Source organism: Vipera berus (assembly GCF_964194415.1).
Source record: "Vipera berus genome assembly, chromosome: 6".
Taxonomy (NCBI): Eukaryota; Metazoa; Chordata; class Lepidosauria; order Squamata; family Viperidae; genus Vipera; species Vipera berus.
In genome coordinates this window covers 4,041,755-4,065,202 of record NC_138208.1, presented here as the reverse complement: position 1 = coordinate 4,065,202, position 23,448 = coordinate 4,041,755, and the positions used below count along the sequence as shown (strand labels likewise).

The following is a 23,448-nucleotide window of genomic DNA, read 5'->3' as shown; positions in this document are numbered from 1 at the left end:
TCAAAACAAAAGCAAAGTCTAGAGACATGAAAATTGGAAGTTCTCTAGATCAGGGGTTGCCAACCCCAGGCCCGTGGATCGGTACCGGTCTGTGGCATGCCAGCAACCGGTCCGCACAAACAAGTAAACCCCCATCCGCGGGATGCAGGCAACACACAAAACCACACTCTCTCCAGTCTGTGGAAAAGTCTCTCTCCACGGAACAGGTCCCTGGTGCCCCAAAGGTTGTGGACCTCTGCTCTAGATTGTTTCCTAGGACCTTTCATTGATTGATTGGACAGCCATTTGTCCGGAATTAAATTATGGGACCTCCTGCTTGAGCTGGGGGGGGAGGTGGACTAGGAGACCTCTAAGGCCCCTTCCAAGCTTGTTATTCTGCATTCAATAGTCTTTGGGCAAAAGCAAAGCAGCTGGAAGAAGTGATCCATCCCCATAGCATTTCCCCCTGCCCACAAAGCTCATTTATATATAACGGCAAATCACTGTAATTCTCAATCAGGCTATAATTATAGGCTACGGCCTCCTTAGTCTCTAGAAGCTTGTCCAAAGTCCTTTGTTGGGTTATCTTGAGCCCTTTCTGGGCTTGGCAACCCTTTATTTGCGATTAATTGCATGCTGTTCCTAAACTCAACCAGGAAACATACATTTCAGTGGAAAAGGGGTTTATAAAAAGCTGACAGTGTGTATGGAGATACAGGATGCCGGTATCTCCATACCATGGGTCGAAAGCCATGGACTCTCCTGAAAATATCGAAGCAAAACAAAGCAAAAGCAAAAAAAACAAAACAACCCCCAAAACAAAACTATAAAGTTAGAATATTTGAACACAGGTAGTCCTCGACAACTAATTCTTCCCTCAATCATTCGAAGTTAAAACAGCACTGGAAAAAGTGAGTTATGACCGTTTTTCACATTTAACGACCCTTTGCAGCATTCCTCCCCCCCCCCCGGGTCACGGGCTTGGCAACTGACTCGTATTTATGACGGTCGCAGTGCCCCGAGGTCACGGGATCCCCTTTTGCGACCTTCCTGACGAGCAAAGTCAATGGGGGAAGCTTAAACATAAGTTAACGACTGCGGTGTTTCACTTAGCAACCGTGGCAAGGGAGGTCACAAAACGTGGCAAAACTCACTGGACAACTGTTTGCTTAGCAATGGACATTTTGGGCTTAGGTGTTGTTATAAGACGAGTGTTCTGTACCAGCCTGCTACCGGCCCTGCAGCAAAAGCAGGGACAACCCCTTTACAAACGGCAAGAGGCTGGAATAAAGCCTGCCAAATTTATTCACATAAAACAGAGCAAGACAAGACACCAACCATAAAACACGAGCTAAGAAGCAGGAACAATCCAAGCGGTTGCCTTCAGCAAACCAGCCCTCCCACACATTCCCCTTAAATACAGTTCAGGGCGTGGCCTCTCTCTGCCTCCTTCCGAGGTGCCCCATTGCCTTCCTCTGTTTACTCCTAATTGACTGCCTCCTGCGTCGGGCGTCCTTGAACAGGGCCAGCTGTGGGTCATCTTCATCCACGCTGTCAGGCTCACACAACTGGGTCTGCATCGTGAGAGGGGCCTGGCTGGGGGCTCTCATCAAGCTGTCCAATCCCCTCAGCAAGCTCTTCAACACCCCCCTCCTCCTCCTCTGAGTCGTCCGACCCAACTGCCGAACCCACAGGCTGACCCTGAATCACAACAACTGTTGTGACTCAGGGCCAGCCTGTGGGTCCGACAGCCGGCTCCGATGTATCGGATGACTCAGATGAGGGGGAGGAGGGAGACGAACCGGCTGATGATGGTTTGGAGGCTTTGCAGAGCCCTCAGCCGGGGACCTCTTCTCAGCTGCGTGAGCCCGATAGTGCGGAGGATGATGACCCACAGCTGGCCCTGTTCAAGGACGCCCGACGCAGGAGGCAGTCGAGCAGGAACAAACAAAGAAAGGCTGTGGGACTCCTCGGGAGGAGGCACAGGGAGACCACGCCCTGAGCTCTCAATAAAAGGAGTGTTTGGGGAGGGGCTGGTTGCTGAAAGCAACTCTTCCGCTTGAGGAGACAAGCTCTAGTGTTTTTGTTAATTGAGTAATAAATCCTGGCAGACGCCTTTTAGCCTTGGACGCTCTCCAGTCTCTTCTTTCTGAATAGGGGTTTGCCTTACTACAAGGCCAGAAGAGGGCTGGTTCAGAACAACAACGAGGACTAGCTTATTGTCCACCCAGGATGTCTGACATAAATCAGATTAGGGAAGTCGCTTCTAAACTTGTATATGTCCCAAATAGCAGTGCTTTTTTTGTAAAAGAAAAAGGAGCCGGAACTCACACAGGTCATACAACCCGCCTTGCCTACCCTACAAGGTTCCATCCAAAAAAGGTGCCGGAACTCCGTTCTGAGCGTTCTGTGAGAAAAAAAGCCCTGCCAAATAGTGTAGCTTTCACGCATCCAGCTCAGCCAAAATGTGTTTTTTTTTTCTTGCCATTGCATTTCATAAACTGTGGTTTACGATACTGGGCAAACCTTTGGGGCCATTTTGAATTTGAAGCACCTCCCTGGCTAGTCTGAAACCCCTTATTTTGGAGGCAGAATAGCCACAATATTTATATTTATATTTATTAAATTTTTATACCGCCCTTCTCCCGAAGGACTCAGGGCGGTGTACAGGGCAATAAATATTAAAATACAAAGGAGAAAAGTTAAAAAACAATTAAATAATTCTGCCCAATATATACAATAATTAAAACCATATTAAAACCCAGCCCTGAAACCCATCAGACCAGGCCGGCTTGCTCAAATAAATAGGTTTTTAGATCCCGCCGGAAGGAGCGAAGGTCGGGGGCCATCCGGAGCTCAACCGGCAAGCGGTTCCACAGGTCTGGCGCACCCACAGAGAACGCCCTCCCAATGAACGTGAAGCTAGCTATTTTTAACGTTCACACTTACAACCGTGGTTGCAGCGTCCCCCGGGGTCACATGATCAAAATTCAAACGCTTGGCAACTGGTTCACATTTATGACGGTCGTGGCGTCCCTGGGCTCGCGTGATCCCCTTTTGAGACCTTTTGACAAGCAAAGTCAAGGGAGGGTGTGAAAGCCAGTTTCACTTGACAACCGTGTTGCTAACTTAACAACGGCAGCGATTGACTTTACCGCTGGGGTAAGGAAGGTTGTGAAACGGAGCAAAATTCACTGGACTGTCTTGCTTAGCAACATACAGTTTGGGCTCAGCCGCGGTCGTAAACTGAGGACTGCTGGAAACAGCCGGAAACGGAATATTCAGATTCAGTCTCGATTTTACAAAGGGTGCCCCATCCAATCCCATTCGACTGTTGTGCTGGATTTATTTTCGGGTGGATAAAATGCTGATTCCCCCCCCCCCCCCGGCGTTCTTCTTGCTTTCTTCCTTTTTTGGCGGGCAATGTGGATTGAATCAAATGAATAAATAACAGATTATATCGTGGGGCCGACATTAATAACAGTTTTATTAGACTCTTCCTTCTTGGCTCCAGGGAACTGCAGATTACATCTCTAGATAATGCCTTACTGCTTGGTTGCTGGGTCCTCTAAATTCTGACTTAATGTCCCCCAGGTGTGCCATTTCTTTGTAACGTGGAGTGTAAACCCTTCAAATGCGCGTTTCCTTAATTACAGCCCGGAGCAATATAATCCAGGGGAAACTTTGCCACTGGAGGCTCAGTAGAACATTCAACGTGTTATTAGAAAAAGATCTGCTTTTTTTTTTAAAAAAAAGGGGAGCTCTAGGTGAATCAACCCCCAATCTCCATGATTTTTATAGCAAAAGAAGGGGATAGATTAAATTCTTCTTGATGTTGCTCCAATAATCAGAATCCTTTTTCCTAGGTCAGTGATGGCGGACCTTTTAAAGACCGAGTGCCCAAACTGCAAGCCAAAACCCACTTATTTATTGCAAAGTGCCAGCACGGCAATTGAATCTGAACACTGAGGTTTTAGTTTAGAGAAAACAACTCATGCATTAACATCTTTTGTCTTAAAAGAAAAACATAATAACAAAGCTTTCGATTCAAACAACTTTTTACTGAAAGGTAAAAGTTTGCCTTTGGCGTGCTTTTGAACAATGAATGTGATTTTTGATGTTCTTTGCATGCTGATCATTTGTCTAACCTTGGCTTATACTTTGTAAGTTTGAGAGCAACACATGCAGCACTCAGGTCATCTGTTAGTCTGTTTCTGGTGTCAGATTTGATATAATTCAAGGCTGAAAATAGTGCGCTCGTTCCAGAGGCTTGTTTTGGCTAGGAAGGGGCTTGAGAAATGGCTTTTTCGGGCGAAAACCTAGCCAAAGAGTGAGGCGTGTGTGCCCACAGAGAGGGCTCTGAGTGCCCCCCTCTGGCACGTGAGCCAAAGGTTTGCCACCACTGTCCTAGGTAATTTAGTCCGGGGAAAACTTTTTACTCCCTCTTTTTTTAATCACACCATTTTGTTTTACTGTTAACAGGTTAGGTTTGTTATCTTTTTAAAAACTCTACATAGGTTGTCCTCAACTTACAGCAGTTCATTTAGTGAGCCTTCAAAGTTATAACGGCAGTGAAAAAAGGGACTTACGACCATTTTTCACACTTAGGACTGTTTCACGTCACCCTACGGTCACGTGATCCAAACTCAGGCACTTGGCAACTGACTCCTATCTATGACGGTCGCAGTGTCCCCGGGGCCCTGTGATTCCCCTTTTGTAAACTTCTGACAAGCCGAGTCAATGGGGGAAGCCAGACTCATTTAACGACCGCGTTGCTGATTGAACACCCCGCAGCGATTCAGTTAACAACTGCGGCAAGAAAGGTCATTAAAATGGGGGCAAACCTCACTTAACGAATCTTTGAAGAAGAGTTTGGAGAAGGATTTGTTTGAAATAGTACGGGGTCTCCTGCTTGAGCAAAGGGTTGGACTAGAAGACCTCAAAAGGTCCCTTCCAACTCGGTTATACTATTACTGTTATGTGATGGATAATCCGTTTTCTAAATTAATTAATGAAAGAAAGAATGAATGAATGAAAGAAAAAGAAAGAAAGAAAAAAAGAAAAAAGAATGAAAGAATGAAAGAAAGAAAGAAAGAAAGAAAGAAGAAAAAATGAAAGGAAGAAAATGAAAGAAAGAAAGAAAGAAAGAAAGAAAGAAAGAAAGAAAGAAAGAAAGAAAGAAAGAAAGAAAGAAAGGAAGGAAGGAAGGAAGGAAGAAAGAAAGAAAGAAAGAAAGAAAGAAAGAAAGAAAGAAAGAAAGAAAGAAAGAAGAAAGAAAGAAAGAAGAAAAAATGAAAGGAAGAAAATGAATGAATGAATAAAAGAAAGAAAGAAAGAAAGAAAGAAAGAAAGAAAGAAAGAAAGAAAGAAAGAAAGAAAGAAAGAAAGCCAATAGGAAAAAAAAGGTAAGCCACATATGCTACGCTAAGGCGAGGGTTGCAGAGCACTTTAACAAACACACCAACGACAACTTGGCCCTTTTTAAACACGAGCTTGGGGAAACGAACATCTGTAGAGCCACACAAGGAATCTGGCATGCTGCTCAGGTCAACACAACCACAGCGGAAGCCATGCAAAGCTTTTTCTTGGCAGAAGCACACAGACATGCCACCACACAAGCCAGCAGCTCATGCCGAACACTTACATTGTGAGTTTCACACTCCCTTTGCCTTAAGCATTTCCATCTTCTGCGCGGGAGGAAACAAAACAAAACAGAACAGAAAGGAGAGCTTAAAAGGGCCGCCCCCCCCCCCGCTCCTCCGTGCACAGGCCCCACAATTCACGTTCCAGCACGTGACCAATTGGTACGCAGGTAGTCCTCGACTTACAACGGTTGGTTTAGTGACCGTTCAAAATTGCAGCGGCTTGGTTTGGCTAGGAAGGGGCCAAAACAACAACAACAACAAAAAAGCAACTTTTGTGAATTACGACTGCTGCAAGCATCCCCACGGGTTACATGATCAAAATTCAGAGGCTTGGCAACTGGCTCCTGTTTATGACGGCTGCGGTGTCCTGGGGTCACGTGACCTGCTTTGTGACCTTCTGATAAGCCAAAGGGGGAAGCCAGATTCACTTAACAACTGTTATATAACTACAGAGATTCTGAATTTGTCTGACAAGGCATATAGGGTTTCCTGCCTGAGCAGGGGGTTGGACTAGATGACCTCCAAGGTCCCTTCCAACTTTTATTATTATTATTATTATTATTATTATTATTATTATTATTATTATCATCATCATCATCATCATCATCATCATCATTCAGGAGAAGGGCGGTATACAAATCAAATTATTAAATTAAATCATTATTATTATTATTATTATTATTATTATTATTATTATTATTATTATTATTATTATTATTATTATTATACAACTGGGGCAAGAAAGATCTTAAAAATGAGGCCAGATTCACCACGAATGTCTCACTTAGCAATGTAAATTATGCGCTCCGTTGTGGTCGTAAGTCGAGGAACACCTGCAGGTTGCCAATTTGTATATAAGTCGTCCCTGACTTACGACAGTTTGTTTAGCCAGCCTTCAAAGTTAGGATGACACTGAAAACAGGGACTTGTGTACCAACATCCCCGTGGTCACGTGATAAAAATTCCCACGCTTGGCAACTGACATGTACTTATGACGGTTGCAGCGTCCCGGGGTCACGCGATCCCCTTTTGCGACCTTCTGACAAGCAAAGTTAATGGGGGAAGACGGAATCACTTAACAGCCGTGTGACTAACTTAACATTCGCAGTGATTCGCTTAACAACGGTGGCCAGAAAGGTCATTAAAAGGGGCAAAACTTATTGAGCGACGGTCTCGCTTAGCCACAGAGGTTTGGAGCTCAGTTGCCATCGTAATTTCAGGACCAGCTGTGTTAGCTTGGTAGGACTGCACACATTATGCAAGCAATAAAACTTCTAAGGCAGGGGTCTTCCGAATTGGCCCTTTTATGACTTGTGGACTTCAACTCCGAGAATTCCTCAGCCAGCGTGCCTGGCTGAGGAATTCTGGGAGGGGTCTTCAAACTCGGCCCTTTTATGACTTGTGGACTTCAACTCCCAGAATTCCTCAGCCAGCGTGCCTGGCTGAGGAATTCTGGGAGTTGAAGTCCACAAGTCATAAAAGGGCTGAGTTTGAAGACCCCTGATGTAGAGGCTACTAACCCAAATGAGACTTTCCAGAAGACTACCTTATCGTTCCCATCTGAAAAATAAAAACAGGGAATTTTTCGGTCTGTATATTATTTTGCTTTAATCAACTAATTGCCTCTTGGATCAATGAGAGTTATCGTTTATAGCTTGGTAGCATTATAAAGGGAAGCAGACAATGATAGAACGGTTTGGTGGAAGTTGTAATTTGTTAACACCGAGGAGGAGAAGTTGAACACAGTAATTTGGAAACGTATCAGCATGGATTTTCTCATCTGTATTTTTTTCCTCTTGTCATTCAGTCTTTTTTCTCATCATCTCCTATACTCCCGCACTCTCAGTGCCCTTGCATTTAACCTTCCTGACAGTGAGGACAATGAACCAGGGGAACTGCTTACCTCCAGAAATTGTGGGTGCTCCATCACTGGAGATTTTAAAGAAAAGGCTAGACAGTCATTTGTCTGAAATGGTATAGGATCTCCTGCTTGAGCAGGGGGCTGGACTAGAAGACCTCCAAGGTCCCTTCCATATTCTATTCTATTCTATTCTATTCTATTCTATTCTATTCTATTCTATTCCATTCCATTCCATTCCATTCCATTCCATTCCATTCCATTCCATTCCATTCCATTCTATTCAGTTCTGTTCAGTTCTGTTCAGTTCTGTTCCAAGCTGCTGGAGGGGAACTGTGGAGAAGGTAATTACGTTCACGTTAGGACCTCAAAATGTCAGGTGAAATTACCCGGAATGACAGATATATCTCTATCGAACTTCCAAGGGTATGTGGATATCTCAGGAGCTTTCTCGAAGGCTTGTTGAAGGTGGAAAGACGCTTGAGGCCCTTACAGTAGAGCAGCGCATCTCAACCTTGTCAGGTTGAAGATGTGTGGATTTCAACTCCCAGAATCCCCTAGATATCAGTTGTGGAGCTGGAAAAGCCATGGGTTTCCCTTCCTTTGCAAAGCAAGCAGAGATCCTGTGCTTAATAGCCTGGGAAAGCTGCGAGGAAGACTTCAACCAGAGCTTCTTCCCTCCCAGAAGGACTGGTAGTTGAAGGTGATAAAGAATTCAGGAACCAGCTGTTAGACGTGGCTGTGGGCCTTCTAGAAGAATCCAGGATCAAACTGCCATTTCCGGCCTTGGCTCCAAAGAACGGAACGACAGAGTTGGAAGGGGCCTTGGAGGTCTTCTAGTCCAACCCCCTGTTCAAGCTATGCTATCCCAGACAAATGGTGGTCCAATCTCTTGCTAAAAACCGATAAAGGGGAATATCTGTAGCTCAGGGTTGAAATGAGGGGTCCCTTGGTGCTCTCTGAGCTGGGTTGTTTTCTCGCAGACGTTCCATTACCAAACTAGGTAACTTCACCAGGGCTACTAAGGAAGGTTGTTTGCTGTATATAGAGCTGTAACTATATTAAATAACCACTGTATAGTGCAACATTGAAGTGCACTATATTAGAGGCAGCGCAATGGTGAACAGAATGTGAAGGATGCGTGTACATAATGTATGGTTTTACTTGTGGTTTTTTACTTGCGTGTAGTGTACGCTCTGGACAGCCCTTAATTTCCTTGTGAGATACACAGTGACAGTAAAGATATTCTATTGCATATAAACCAAGAGAATATAAACTGACAGCCTTACTAGCACTGCACGCCTTACTAGCACTGATGGTGTTGCCTAATTAGGGTCATGAAATGTCTGCAAGAAAACAAGCAAGCTCAGAGAGCACCAAGGACCCCACAGTGCTCCTCCTCCTCCTCCTCCTCCTCCATCACTCCATACACCCTACTCCCTTCTAGCACTGATGATGTTACCTAGTTTGGATAATGAAATGTCTGCGAGAAAACAAGCAAGCTCAGAGAGCACCAAGGACAGTCCCACAGTCGTCCTCCTCCTCCTCCTCCTCCTCCTCCTCCTCCATTCCATACACCCTACTCCTTTCTAGCACTGATGATGTTACCTAGTTGGGTCATGAAACATCTGCAAGGAAACAGGCAAGCTCAAAAAGCACCAAGGACCCCACAGTCCTCCTCCTCCTCCTCCTCCTCCTCCTCCTCCTCCTCCATCATTCCATACACCCTACTCCCTTCTAGCACTGATGATGTTACCTAGTTGGGTCATGAAACATCTGCAAGGAAACAGGCAAGCTCAGAAAGCACCAAGGACCCCACAGTCATCGTACTCCTCCTCCTCCTCTTCCTCCCCCTCTCCCTCCTCCTCCTCCTCCTCCATCATTCCACAAACCCTACTCCCTTCTAGCACTGCTGATATTACCTAGTTGGGCAATGAAACGTCTGCAAGGAAACCACCAAGCTCAGAAAGCGCCAAGGACCCCACAGTCCTCCTCCTCCTCCTCCTCCTCCATTCCATACACCCTACTCTCTTCTAGCACTGATGATGTTACCTAGTTTGGGTAATGAAACATCTGCAAGGAAACAGGCAAGCTCAGAGGGCACCAGGAATTCCTCTTCTTAAAAACCTCCAGTGATGGGAGACCCCACAATTTCTGGCGGCAAGCTTTTTCCGGTGATTTAATTTTTTTAACTGTCCGGACAAACATTACACAATCTTCCACACCAGGCTTCCAAAATGGAGGGACCAAGCAAAACGTTTTGGTAGCCTTAAGAGAGTTTGAGGTGTTTTGTTATTTGAATTAGGCTCATTTCACTATTGCTGCTTGAGTGAAATCGACATTTTATTCTCTGCGTTTATCTGGATTTGTTCTTTCACCTTCTAAATTTTTTTTTCATAGTAATTGTTTTAAAAATTACGACAACAAGGATAAATTATTACAACTCTGGACCGAAAACCATAAAAATGCCAAAAAATAAAAGGAAAATAGAAGGTGCAAGAAAAATGAGAAAAAAATAGAACAGAAAAATAAGAATACAGGGAAAAAAAGAGAAATATATAAATGATTTATCCCTTCCTCACAGGTATAAACAATTTTAGTAGTTTATCACCTTGTCTTAGACTACAGTAATAATTTCTTCTTACACTATCCCACCTCTTTTCTGTACACAAATCCTTAAAAACTTATCATTTTATTTTATTTTATTTTAAATCCCATTTATATCCCGCCCTTCTCCGAAGACTCAGGGTGGCTTACAATCTAAGAAGCACAAACCAATGTGCTTAGCAATAGCCTTCATTCTATGTATATGCCTGCTTATTAGGGCTTTCGCCCCCCCCCCCAGCGGCATTATTACAAAGTCAGCTTAATTGCCCCCAACAATCTGGGTCCTCATTTTACCTACCTCGGAAGGATGGAAGGCTGAGTCAACCTTGAGCCTGGTGGGACTCGAACCTGCACTAATTGCAGGCAGCTGGTGTTACTTAAGGAGGCATTAGCCCACTGCTCCACCATCATGTCAATCCTCATCAACAAAACTCCATTAAGAGTCACCAAAGAAAATGACATACGTATTTTAACCTTGATCAGATAAACCAACTTTATATTCCTTCCTTTTACTTTTAATAATGTTGATCTTTAATCCCTTCAAATGACGTCCTAAAATTTTTCTTTTCATGTTCTCTTTGTCTCTTTTCACAAAATTGCAAAAATTTCGACAAGCCTCTTTTATAAATACAGCGTAGGAAGATTACCCAGCTCGCTCTCTTGGTTTTCATTATTAAAACATCAGTCAAGTGTTGTTGTTTTGCATGCCCAGTGTAGTATATTTTAAAATAAACTTTTAGTCATCTCTGATAAAACTTGTTTTTCTCTCATAAAACCCTCTAAACACATATGGAGGCAGACACTCTTAAAATTAACTTCTGAGTTCATTGTTCAAAAATATCATTCAATATGTTCAATGATACGAAAATTTTTTTCCATTCTGCATTAGTAAGTCAAATATAAGGCTTCTCTGCCTTTAATTGTAACCTCTAGTTCTTTCTAGTTCCCTTTAGCATCTAATCTTCAAAGTCTCATCCTGTGATTTTATTTTATGCATTCAAAGCAAAAGCATTTTCCCGCGGGAAGGATTATTATAATTAATTCCAAAATCTTTTTTTCTCAAACTGATCTGGATCCTCCGTCAGTTTGTTACTTTCTAAAATCAAAGTTTTAATCACCCCTTTGCTGTTTCTTAAAAGAAAAAAAAGTCCTTGAATTTGTATTTAAAACTTGTTTCACTAATGATTGGAGGAAACTCACCCGATGCTATAAAACTTGTTAATTCAAAGATTTCTAATAGCTGAAAAGCAGATAACAAGCAATTACTAAAAGTGATTAGTGAAGGAAATATGAGAATCTGGTGTCTTTAAAAGGCTAATTGAGCAAGGTGCCTATTGCCTCATCTCTCCCACAGCCCTAAACTCATTGAAAACCACAATTTTGCAGTTTCCTCACAAGGAGTAACTGTACGGAGCACTAGTGGGTAATGTCCGGTCTTCTCTTTTCCCAGAGAGGAATTACAAAGAGCCCATCTGCTTGCTAGTTCTTCATTACCTCTGCATTGGTCAACTCTGCTAAAAGTTCACTTTTCAGTTTGCCATCTTTTTCCCTGGGTGTTCTGGATCTTTCCAGTGTCTTAAAGACCAATCTGGCTTCGTTTTCTGCTGAAAATTGGTTTGTTTTTCTGCTGTCAAATTTCAGCAGGGCTGAAATTGCTGAAACTGTTGGGGGTCACAAAACACAAGCGCCGAGGCTGTGTTAAACTGCAGCTAGAATAATCACAAAAAGAAGCTGTGCAAAGTATTCACCTCACAGAATTTTTCAATTACCCAGAAATGGGTTGGCTACATATATGCCACGTCGCATTCTCTCCTACCTGCATAACGGGTTCTTGTGATTTGACATATCACTTGACCGCTACTAAAACTGTAGGATGTATACAGAAATAGTTTGTAGGAGTTTACGTTGAAATTGTCCCCTACCCTGCAGGATGGGATCATCAACTCTCCATCAATGAGACAACTGCATAGTAACAACTATAGAGTAGAATAGAATAGGAATAAGAATAGGAAATAAGGAATAGAATAGAATAGAATAGAATAGAATAGAATAGAATAGAATAGAATAGAATAGAATAGAATAGAATAGAATAGAATAGAATAGAATAGAATATGGAACAGAACAGAATAGAATAAGAGTAAGAGTAAGAATAAGAATAAGAAATAAGGAATAGAGTAGAATAGAATATGGAATAGAATAGAATAGAATAGAATAGAATAGAATAGAATAGAATAGAATAGAATAGAATAGAATAGAATAGAATAGAATAGAATAAACAGACTAGAATAAGAATAAGAAATGAGGAATAGAATAGAATAGAATAGAATAATGGAATGAAGAATAGAATAGAATAGAATAGAATAGAATAGAATAGAATAGAATAGAATAGAATAGAATAGAATAGAATAGAATAGAATAGAATAGAATAGAATAGAATAGTGGAATGAAGAATAGAATAGAAAAGAAAAGAATAGAATAGAATAGAATAGAATAGAATAGAATAGAATAGAATAGAATAGAATAGAATAGAATAGAATAGAATAGAATATGGAATGGAATAGAATATAGAATGGAATGCCGTTGTTGAGCAACTGCTTCATTTTTATACTCTATTTTACATTTCTGCTGGCATCAACACCTGCTCTTCAACAATATAGCATATGATATTTCATATCTGAGCTAGCAATATTGCTATCCACCTGTCTGGACCTCATTTGGGCAGCCAGTGAAATTAAATTAAAATGAGTTCTCCCTGATTTATCGTGAAAGTTGTTCATGCTGGGTTTCCCCCCCCCCCTTTCTAAATCAGAGACGTGGATTTAATTTCAATTTAACCAGAAGGAACTTTGGTGGAGATTAAAATGGATCAAAATAAACACCACTGCCTTCTAAGAAATCTTGCCTTGCAAAGGAAGCCCAAAATAATTGTTCCCTCTTTTTTTCATTCAACTAGCAAATTATGAACTATGTTGCCTGTTTCCATTTTAGCACTTCTTCAGGAATACGGTGAATTAAAACCCAGGCACATAGACAAAAAATTACAAAGGCCAAAAAGGTAACCCGAAATCTTTTTGCACTTTGCGTATAATTTCTGCAGTCCTCGGATTGCTTTTGATGCTGAAGGGATTTTAAACAAAGAAAATATCAGCTATATTTAAATATAAATCCTCTATCCAAAGACAACATAGAATGATTCATTTATAATGATTCTTCTTCTGTCAGTATCTAGGGCAGGATTTTTACATATGAATTTAATAAGTTCTTAACTCCTAACAGATTAAGTTGGAAACCCACTTCGTGCAAACGATGTGTTTTCCCCTCTAAATCTGGGAGAAATAGTCCCACGTTCTAAAAATGACACCCACCCCCCCAAAAAAAAATCCAGTTTCATTGTTCCTGAAAGAAGAAAACCCGGAAGATGGAGCTCTGGGAATGAAACAGGGACAACTGAAGATGGAAAACGGTTGAAAGCTAAGTAGAATTTACAGTCCTGGAGTATTCAACGTAAAATAGACAATGTGATGTTCAATGAACCACCACTCCTCAGATTTTAGAGCAGGGGTCTTCAAACTTGGCCCTTTTATGACTTGGGGATTTAAACTCCCAGAATTCCTCAGTCGGCCATTTTGATGAACCCGCAGGCTTGGATCCAGACAAGGGGACTTCAAACCTGGCCCTTTTATGACTTGTGGACTTCAACTCCCAGAATTCCTCAGCCAGGCACGTGTGCCTGGCTGAGGAATCCTGGGAGTTGAAGTCCACAAGTCATAAAAGGGCGAAATTTGAAGACCCCTGTTTTAGAGGAAGGAGCCATCACCTCTGATGACTGCTGCCCCAGTCCAGTTAGACCCAACTTGACTCTCTCCATCCTTCGCAAGAGATTATCATGATCAGTTGCGAGGTAGCTCACGAGGACCATTGGCTCTGACGCTAGCAGAGACCAAGATGAAAACTGGATTTCCCTGAAGAAACCCATTGTATCTCAGAGAGCCAACAGATGCAGTGTGGTGTCCTTCAGCTTTGCCTGGGAAGACTCAGCTTCAAGACCCTCTTTGACCGAAGAATTCCCTAGGTCAAATATGTCCCATAGAATCATCCAGATGGAAATTCATACCCACCCTTTGGTCCAACCACCTGCTCAGTACTGAGTACACAAGAACATCTTTGGCTGGCCACCCTCTCAACCTCACCCAATGCGCTAATAGGAAGGTGACGTGGAGATAAAATGAGAGACCTCCTCATAAGTCACCTGAATTTCTCCGAGAAGAAGCTGGATGAAGGCAATGAAATAAATAAGGAACAATAATTATAATGTGCTAAGGATCAAGGCTCCTGCCCACCCAGCAGTTTGAAAGCGTGCAAATGCAAGTAGATAAATAGGTACCACTTCAGTGAGAAGTTAACCGTGTTCCATGTGCCAATGTATTGGGCCTTGTTTTACTGAGTGTACCATGTGGGTTTGAATGCTGGAAGGTTGCTTAAGCAAGGAGCTGGCTAACAGCTCACAGCTCCTCAGACACCCCGTCTCTGGAGCTCCCATTGGCTGCCTCTAGAGCGGCAATAGGTTGCTTTAAACCTATTGGCCGCCACCTAGAGGCCAGGGTATAAATAGCTGCATTTGTAGCCCTGTTTCTCAGTTCAGTTCCTGTTCTCAATAAAAGCATGTAGCTGCCTGAACTCACTTGCCTCGTCTCTTCACTCAAGCAAAGAACCCAGTACACAACAGCCATCCTGGCCACTTGACCACAGAAGCAACTTTGGACAATGTTGGCTCCCTCAGCTAGGAAACAGAGACGAGCAGCACCCCCTAGAGATGTCTGGACCAGGTAAACCTTTACCTTCCTGAATTATTTTACTTTTCCTTCCCCTCTTCTTTCAGTGTCATCTCTCTCTCTCTCTCTTTTTTACTAGAAGGGCCAAAGGAGGATTTGTAGGAGAAGAGCAGGCAAAGGCTGGCAATGGAATCAAGAGAGGAATCAGCCTAGAGTCATTACATGCTCACAAAGGTCCCACTTAAATTCTGTTGACTTTTATCTAGTACCAATTTAGCCAAGAGAGGAATCAGCCTAGAGTCCTTACATGCTCACAAAGGTCCGACTTAAATTCTGTTGACTTTTATCTAGTACCAATTTAGTCAAGAGAGGAATCAGCCTAGAGTCTTTACATGCTCACAAAGGTCCCACTTAAATTCTGTTGACTTTTATCTAGTACCAATTTAGTCAAGAGAGGAATCAGCCTAGAGTCCTTACATGCTCAGAAAGGTCCCACTTAAATTCTGTTGACTTTTATCTAGTACCAATTTAAGTTTAAGTTTAAGTTTAAGTTTTATTTAATTTGTATACCGCCCTTCTCCTTGGTAGGGACTCAGGGCGGTTCACAGGGCATATATAAAAAAGACAATACAAAAATTAAAAAAGATTAAACCCATGCCCAGTTAAAACAGTAATACAAATCTAAAACAACAAATTAAAACCCATAATCCCCCGTCAGGCCAGACCAGCCATTTCAAATAGGTGGGTCTTCAGGCCACGACGGAAAGTTCGGAGGTCTGATGCCGTCCGGAGCTCTACCGGCAGTTGGTTCCATAATGCCGGAGCGCCCACAGAGAAGGCCCTCCCCCTGGGGGCCACCAGTCGGCATTCCTTGACTGGCGGCACCCTGAGGAGGCCCTCTCTGTGGGAACGCACAGGGCGGAGGGGAGTTGATGCCGGCAGCAGGTGGTCCCTGAGATATCCCGGACCCATGCCATGTAGGGACTTAAAGATCGTAACCAAAACCTTGAACCTCACCCGAAAGACAACTGGTAACCAATGCAGCTCGCGGAGCAAAGGTGTAACATGGGAGTACCGGGAAACTCCCAAGACAACTCTCGCGGCCGCATTCTGTACCAGTTGGAGCCTCCGAGTGGTCTTCAAGGGAAGCCCCATGTAGAGAGCATTACAGTAGTCAAGGCGAGAGGTCACGAGCGCATGAGTGACCGTACACAGGGCATCCCGGTTCAGATAGGGCCGCAACTGGCGCACCAGGCGAACCTGGGCGAAAGCCCCCCTAGTCACGGCCACTATATGATCTTCCAAGGTAAGCCGTGAATCTAGGAGGACTCCCAAGTTGCAAGCCCTATCCACGGGGGGTAAGAGCTCACCCCCCATAGAAAGAGATGGAACATTTTGAATGTCCCGGGATGCCGGAATGTACAGCCACTCAGTCTTGTCAGGGTTGAGTTGAAGTCTGTTAGTGCTGATCGTGAGTTGGCTCCTGTCTATAGGGGTGAGTGATAAATCACCTTACCCGGAACTAATTCTTTGCGCCTGACAGGATTGTTCTTGTTGCCGCCCATTATTATTTAGAGCTAAAGACTACTAGATTATAAATACTAGGAAGGGAAGGAGAGAAGGGGAAACGAAGAAGGAAAAATAAGGCACAGATTATTAATTGCCCTGCAGGCATGTTTAAAAAAAAACCAGGTTCATGGCCAAGCCAAACAACCACAGATCATTGGACTGCTTAAACATCTACAATTCCAATACTACGTCCCAAATATTTGTAATTTTTTTTAAAAAAAGGTAAACAAAAAGGCACTCCAGAGACAGCCTGACTTGTGAAAACAGGTTCAAAGGCGGCCTCGGCATTGAGACTTTTTCAATTTGGGAGAGCTGGAAATGTATAAATAACCGCACATCGGCTGTTGGCAGAATCTGCCCAGATCTTCAAAATGTTGAGTTTTAAGTGGAGAAATAGGAAGGTTGCCTTAAGGTAGAAGGTGCAATATTAACCTCAGTTGTTGTCTCAATTTTTTTTTCCTAGTCACCCTGAAGCTTATCACCACTTCCGCAGACCCTAAAGACTAGGACAGAGGGGTCTTCAAACTTGGCCCTTTTATGACTAGTGGACTCCCAGAATTCCTCAGCCAGTCACCTTGGCTAAGGAATTCTGGGAGTTGAAGTCCACAAGTCATCAAAGGGCCAAGTTTGAAGAGTCCTGGACTAGGATCTTTTCAAGCTGAGGGTGGTACATACAGAAAGCAGAGGGATTTTTATTTTTTATTTTTAAGGGATGGTTGCTGAACAGAGCAAAAGGACTAACATTCTGGGGTTTACAGATGCCGTTTTGCATCTATAAGGATTCTTGAATATTGAAGAGGAGCTGCCATACAAATGGATGCAAAGGAATGGCTGAGTTAAAACGTCGGTCCAGGATATCTTGAACCTCGCTCTACGTTTTAGAGTTTTGCTTCTCCTGCAAAAGCTTGTAAATATCCATCACAGCTAACTAGTGAACAACTAGGACGATTTCTTGAGAAGGAAACAAATTGCACACATCTGAAACACAGTATTGACATTTCCAGCAAGGTTTTTACTAACTAGTACCTTCAGGGGGAAGAAAAAAAAATTCTCTGCAGAGATAGAGCTGTAATGTTTTTTAAGAGTTACATTCTGTTCTAAGCCAAGGCGTGTTTAGACCTTAAATAACATCTCTGAAGTTATATGCTTACTGCTCTCCTCTTTGCATTTGTATGAGAGGGGCTGTTCTTCCTCCCTCCCTCCCTCCCTCCCTCCCTTCCTTCTCTCTCATCCTTCCCTCTCTTCCACCTTCCTTCCTTCCTTCCTTCCTTCCTTCCCTCCCTCCCTCCCTATCTTCCTTCCCTCTCTTCCACCTCCCTCCCCCCCTCCCTCCCTCCCTTCTTTCCTTCTTTCCTTCCTTCCTTCTGCCAGGAAGGAAGGAAGCTCAGTGGTTAGAATGCCCTATTGCAGGCTGACTCTGCCCACAGTCTGGAGTTCGATCCTGACCTGCTGAAAGTTGACTCAGCCTTCCATCCTTCCGAAGTCGATAAAATGAGGACCCAGATTGTTGGGGGCTTGTTTAGAGAGGGCTCTGAAGCACTGTGAAGCGGTATATAACTCTGAATGCTATTGCTGTTTCTACGTTTCCTTCCTTCCTTCCTTCCTTCCTTCCTTCCTTCCTTCCTTCCTTCCTTCCTTCCTTCCTTCCCTCTCTACCACCTCCCTCCCCCCTCCCCTCTACCTCACCCCTCCCTCCCTTACCTTCTTTCCTTCTTTCCTTCCTTCCTTCTGCCAGGAAGGAAGGAAGCTCAGTGATTAGAATGCCCACAGTCTGGAGTTCAATCCTGACCTGAATGCTATTGCTGTTTCTACGTCCTTCCTTCCTTCCTTCCTTCCTTCCTTCCTTCCTTCCTTCCTTCCTTCCTTCCTTCCTTCCTTCCTTCCTTCCTTCCTTCCTTCCTTCCTTCCTTCCTAGAAAGTTTTCCCAACAGGGTCCTTCAGACATGATCCTACCAAATAGCTGCTGGAATATAAGGAGGATGATTGAGAGTTCATTCCCAGCTCTATAAATCTCCAGATTTTCGCTGGCTCATTTCTCTTGCTGCCGTTATTATTTATTTTCAAGCAGCTTTGATAGCAGTCATTTTTAAAAGGAGCAATGAAGATTTATAGCGCCTTTTTTTGGAGAGCTACCTTCAAATAAAGCAGAAGTGGGCAACTATGGTCCCTTTCGGAGTTCAATTCTCAGAATTCCATTGTGGCACAAAATTGCACACCCGTTCCTATTTCTTGACCATCTTATTGTGGGATATCCTGATGTCTCAGTGATTGACAGCTACGAGAACTCTGCCAGTAAATGATCATGCTTAAGCACTGTGCAACTGTTAAATTGTTGAGCTGGTTTACAAATCCTGAGAAAAACCAGTGTGGTTTTTGGATGTAGGCTTAAAAGTAAATTTTCCTGGCCTTTTTACACCAACAGCTGCATATAAAGGAGCCGTGGGCACAGTGGATAGAATACAGTATTGCGGGCTAATTCTGCCCACTGCCAGCAGTTCGATCCTGACCGGCTCAAGGTTGACTCAGCCTTCCATCTTTCCAAGGTTGGTAAAATGAGGACCTGGATTGTTAGGGGCAATAGGCTGACTCTGCAAATTACTTAGAGAGGGCTATAAAGCACTATGAAGCGGTATATAAGTCTAAGTCTAAGTCTAATTGCTAAATTACTGGGAGAAATTTATTTCACCAGGAAATACTGGCTGCAAAATCCTATGTAATTCCATTTTTCATCTTTGAATTGGCGTACATCCAAAATAGCTCTTAGGTATCTTTGGGACACAACCTGCTTTAAAATCCCCACTAAAATGATCTGAATTAGAGGCAGCAGGCAATCCTTTTAAACCACATGCTTTTCTGATCCATACCACGGATTTCCAATCTCTTAAACGGCTCTGATAAAATGAGATGCTTAGACAGAGGACACGGGGATCGCTTTACGTTTTTGTTAATTGAATTTTTTTGGGGGGGGGTTACCTGCAATTTTGGTAAGCGGTGGGATTGTTTATATTTTAATTGATTTTGCTGTTTTAGTGACTGTAACCTCGCTTTTTTTTAAAAGAAAAAAATTAGATTGCTTTGCCTTTGTAATTTTATTGCGCAATGATTTCTCACTACTGTTTTCTTTGACATTTGGATGCTTAATTGTCTTTCAAATGCTTGTTAGGTCCCTTGCTAAGTGATGCACTATGCGTACATGTTATTTTATTGACATCAGCTATAAGTTTGACAAGCAGAATTGCTGCCACCCTGCAGAAGGCGGCACAGGTAGCATTGGATGCACACAGTTTGAAAAAGATAAATCTAGCAAGGCTGAGTATCCCTCAGTCCTCTAGCAAAATTTAATGATTACTACCCACATATAAAGGTAAAAACTAGGGACGTGGTGGCTCAGTGGGTTAGGACGCTGAGCTTGTCGATCAGAAGGTCGGCAGTTTGGCGGGTCAAATCCCAAGTGCCGCGTAACTGAGTGAGCGCCTGTTACTCGTCCCAGCTCCAGCCAACCTAGCAGTTCGAAAGCATGTAAAAATGCAAGTAGAAAAATAGGGACCACAACGGTGGGAAGGTAACAGCGTTCCGTGCGCCTTTGGCGTCTAGTCATGCCGGCCACATGACCACGGAGACGTCCTCGGACAAGCGCTGGCTCTTCGGCTTTGAAACGGAGATGAGCATCGGCCCCTAGAGTTGGAAACGACTAGCACGCATGTGCGGGGGAACCTTTACCTTTACCTTTTTACCCACATATACTGCTTCTTTCATCCACGTCTCCCATAAGACCCCTGAAATCCAATTTGGATGGATAACTCAGTCAAATCCACCTTTTTAGGCTGACATATACTTTCTTTTTTTTAAAAAAAATATGTTTTATTGATTTTTAACATACACCTTAATATTTGGTAAACATCGTGTTGTCTAGGTTAGTGTTTAAAAAACAATCAATAACAATTTCTATAATTCTGCAGTCTATATAATAACTTTACTCGATTTTCTCTTCTTCCAATAATATTCTCTTTAGCCAACCTTAACGCGGTTCTTATTTTAAAAAATGACAATGAAATATAAACCTTTTTCTCATCTTTCTGCAAATATTAACCTCATCAGTATGAAGCTTCTTTTCATGATCACCTTGATTGCCTCGTCATAAATCCCCTTTACTTTCTTATTTCTCGTACGAGGAAAAAAAAAAGATTTAAATACTGAAGTGTAACTAATTTTGAGAAACTCTTAACCAGGAAGAATGTTTTGAATACTGTGGTGAAAACGAATGCCATTTACTTTCATACCATCTCTTTTGCCCTGTATTTCTCCAAATACAGGTAGTCCTTGAGTTATAACTGTTAGCTTAGTGATCATCTGAAGTTGCAACAGCCCTGAAAAAAGTAACTTATGACCCTTTTTCACAAAATTGCAATATCCCTGTAGGATGACTTCCGGTCTGCACAGAAGCAATCACCCTTAGCAAAGCTGGAATTGACTAGGAGTCTGGCCTTTACACGTGATTTCCGAGCATTTCTGAAGCATCAAATAAAGGATATCGAATGCCACTCCCTTTAAATGGGGCTCTGAATTTGCTGTTTTATTGATAGTTAAACCTCTTTAGCGGCCCTCCTGCAGCTTCTCTTAGGAAGATAGAAGTTCCCTAACATAAAAAAGCTTTTATTGTGGCACCGTGAAATGGACTTCATTCAGCATCTTTGATGGAAGATACAGAGAAAGAAAGAAAGAAAGAAAGAAAGAAAGAAAGAAAGAAAGAAAGAAAGAAAGAAAGAAAGAAAGAAAGAAAGAAAGAAAGAAAGAAAGAAATTCTTTTTTTTATAATGTCCATCTCAGCCTGGGCATATTAAGAGTAGTGCAGATGTCCGTTAGCTTCGCTTCCTATGGAGAGACATTCAAAGATCTTTCATTTCTCTACAATGTATAAGATTGCTTGACCATACTGGTCAATTTAGAACAGGGGTCTTCAAACTTGGCCCTTTTCTGACTTGTGGACTTCAACTCCCAGAATTCCGCAGCCAGCGTGCCTGGCTGAGGAATTCTGGGAGTTGAAGTCCACAAGTCAGAAAAGGGCCAAGTTTGAAGACCCTTGATTTAGAATAACAGAGTTGGAAGGGGCCTTAGAGATCTTCTAGTCCAACCCCCTGCTCGGGCAGGAAACCCTATACCATTTCAGACAAACGGCTGTCCAGTCTCTTCTTAGAAACTTCCAGTGTTGGAGCATTCACCACTTCTGGAGGCAGGTTGTTCCACAGGTTAATTGTTCTCACTGTCAGGAAATTTCTCCTTAGTTCTAGGTTGCTTCTCTCCTTGGTTAGTTTCCATCCTTCTGGTGCTTTGGAGAATAGCTTGACTCCCTTTTCTTTGGCGCAGCCCCTGAGATACTGGAAGACTGCTATCATGTCACCCCTGGTCCTTCTCTTCATTAAACTGGACATACCCAATTCCAGCAACCATTCTTTATACGTTTTAGCTTCCAGTCCCCTGATCATCTCTGTTGCTCATCTCTGCACTCTTTAAAGTCACCTTTCTGACAGTAATCCTGGTGTCACGCTTGTTGCCAAATTTTGCAGCGCACCTTGCCAAGTTAACCTCCTGTAAGAATTAAATTGCTCCAACAATTTAATTGAGGTAAAATGAGGACCCAGATTGTTGGGGGCAATAAGCTGACTTTGTAATAATGCCGGTTGGGAGGGGTGTGAAAGCCCTAATAAGCAGGCATATACATAGAATGAAGGCTACTGCTAAGCTTGTAAGCCGCCCTGAGTCTTCGGAGAAGGGCGGGATATAAATGGAATTAAAATAAAAAAATAAAATAAATAAAAACAGAAGCCGTGCTTAATAGCAGTTGTTTTACACGTAGTCCTTGAATTACGAGCACAACCGAGCCTCAGATTTCCTTTGCTGAAGCAGTTGTTGAGTTTTGCCCCATTTTATGACCTGTCCTGCCACCGCTGTTAAGCGAATCACTGGGGTGGTTAACTTAGTAAGCCGGTTGTTAAGTGAATCTGGCTTCCTCCATGGACTTTGCTTGTCAAAAGGTCACAAAAAGGGGATCTCGGGACCCTGCAAACTGTCATAAGTACATGCCAGTTGCAAAGCATCTGAAAGGATTTTGAACATGCGGCCACAGAGGTGGCTGCAACAGTTGTAAGAGTGAAAAACAATCGTAAGTTGTTTTTGTCCAGTGCCAATGTAACTTCAGTCATTAAACAAATGTTTGCAAGTCAAGGGCTGCCTGTATTGTATTCCGGTCTAAGTCTAATCTTCCAGGCATTTTATTTTAACCAACTCTAGTTTTCACTTCTTAGCAGGGAACATTTTACAACTTACATTTTTTTTTATCCTTTGTGTTGACGGTGCTGCAGTTAAATTTTTATTCTTTGAACAGAATATTTTATATATTGCTTTCACGATAGCGTGTAATTATTGTTTTGTACATTCATGTTAATAGATTACCATACAAAGTTTTAATATAATTCCAGCATCTCAGCAGGGAATAGCTGTTGTATGAAATAGCCTGCTGCTGAAAGCCATGTGTGTTCTCACATTATTGCATTCCTGTAAGGTTCTTTCAGACAGCCTAAGGAAGAGGAAATAATTGCTGTTTTAATTGCTGGATTTCCTTTTATATTTTAAAACTTATACGAGGGGTATTTTATTGCACACTGCCTGTAATTTTATTGTATTTTTGATTGCCATGATATTATTATCTGCTGAGCGGCCCTGTATAACAGCCCTATAAGTGAATCAAATCAAATGGAAATGTACTTGGAGGTTTCTCATGGATTTTTAACCTTTGTCAGGACTTTAGACTTCTAGGCTGTAAATTTAACCTTTTAATTTGCCCATAATTTGCACGCATAAATTTTATCGTGTTGGGGAAAAAAACCCCTCATAATTCCATAATTTTAAATGGTGTTTATGTCAGTCTTGGACCAAAATAAAATAACAGAATAGCAATAACAAGAGTTGGAAGGGACCTTGGAGGTCATCTAGTCCAACCCCCTGCTCAGGCAGGAAACCC

At 42.6% G+C, this 23,448-nt stretch overlaps 1 protein-coding gene across 1 annotated transcript in view; it reads right to left on the bottom strand.

Annotated features, from left to right (window-relative positions):
- LHFPL3 (LHFPL tetraspan subfamily member 3) overlaps window positions 1-23,448 on the bottom strand; it is a gene marked incomplete at both ends in the record, with an annotated part of 153,624 nt that overhangs the window by 18,258 nt on the left and 111,918 nt on the right. The window contains one exon of the mRNA XM_081331889.1: window positions 717-741. Within this exon, the coding sequence (XP_081188015.1) occupies window positions 717-741 (25 nt within the window). The remainder of the gene's footprint in view (window positions 1-716; window positions 742-23,448) is intronic.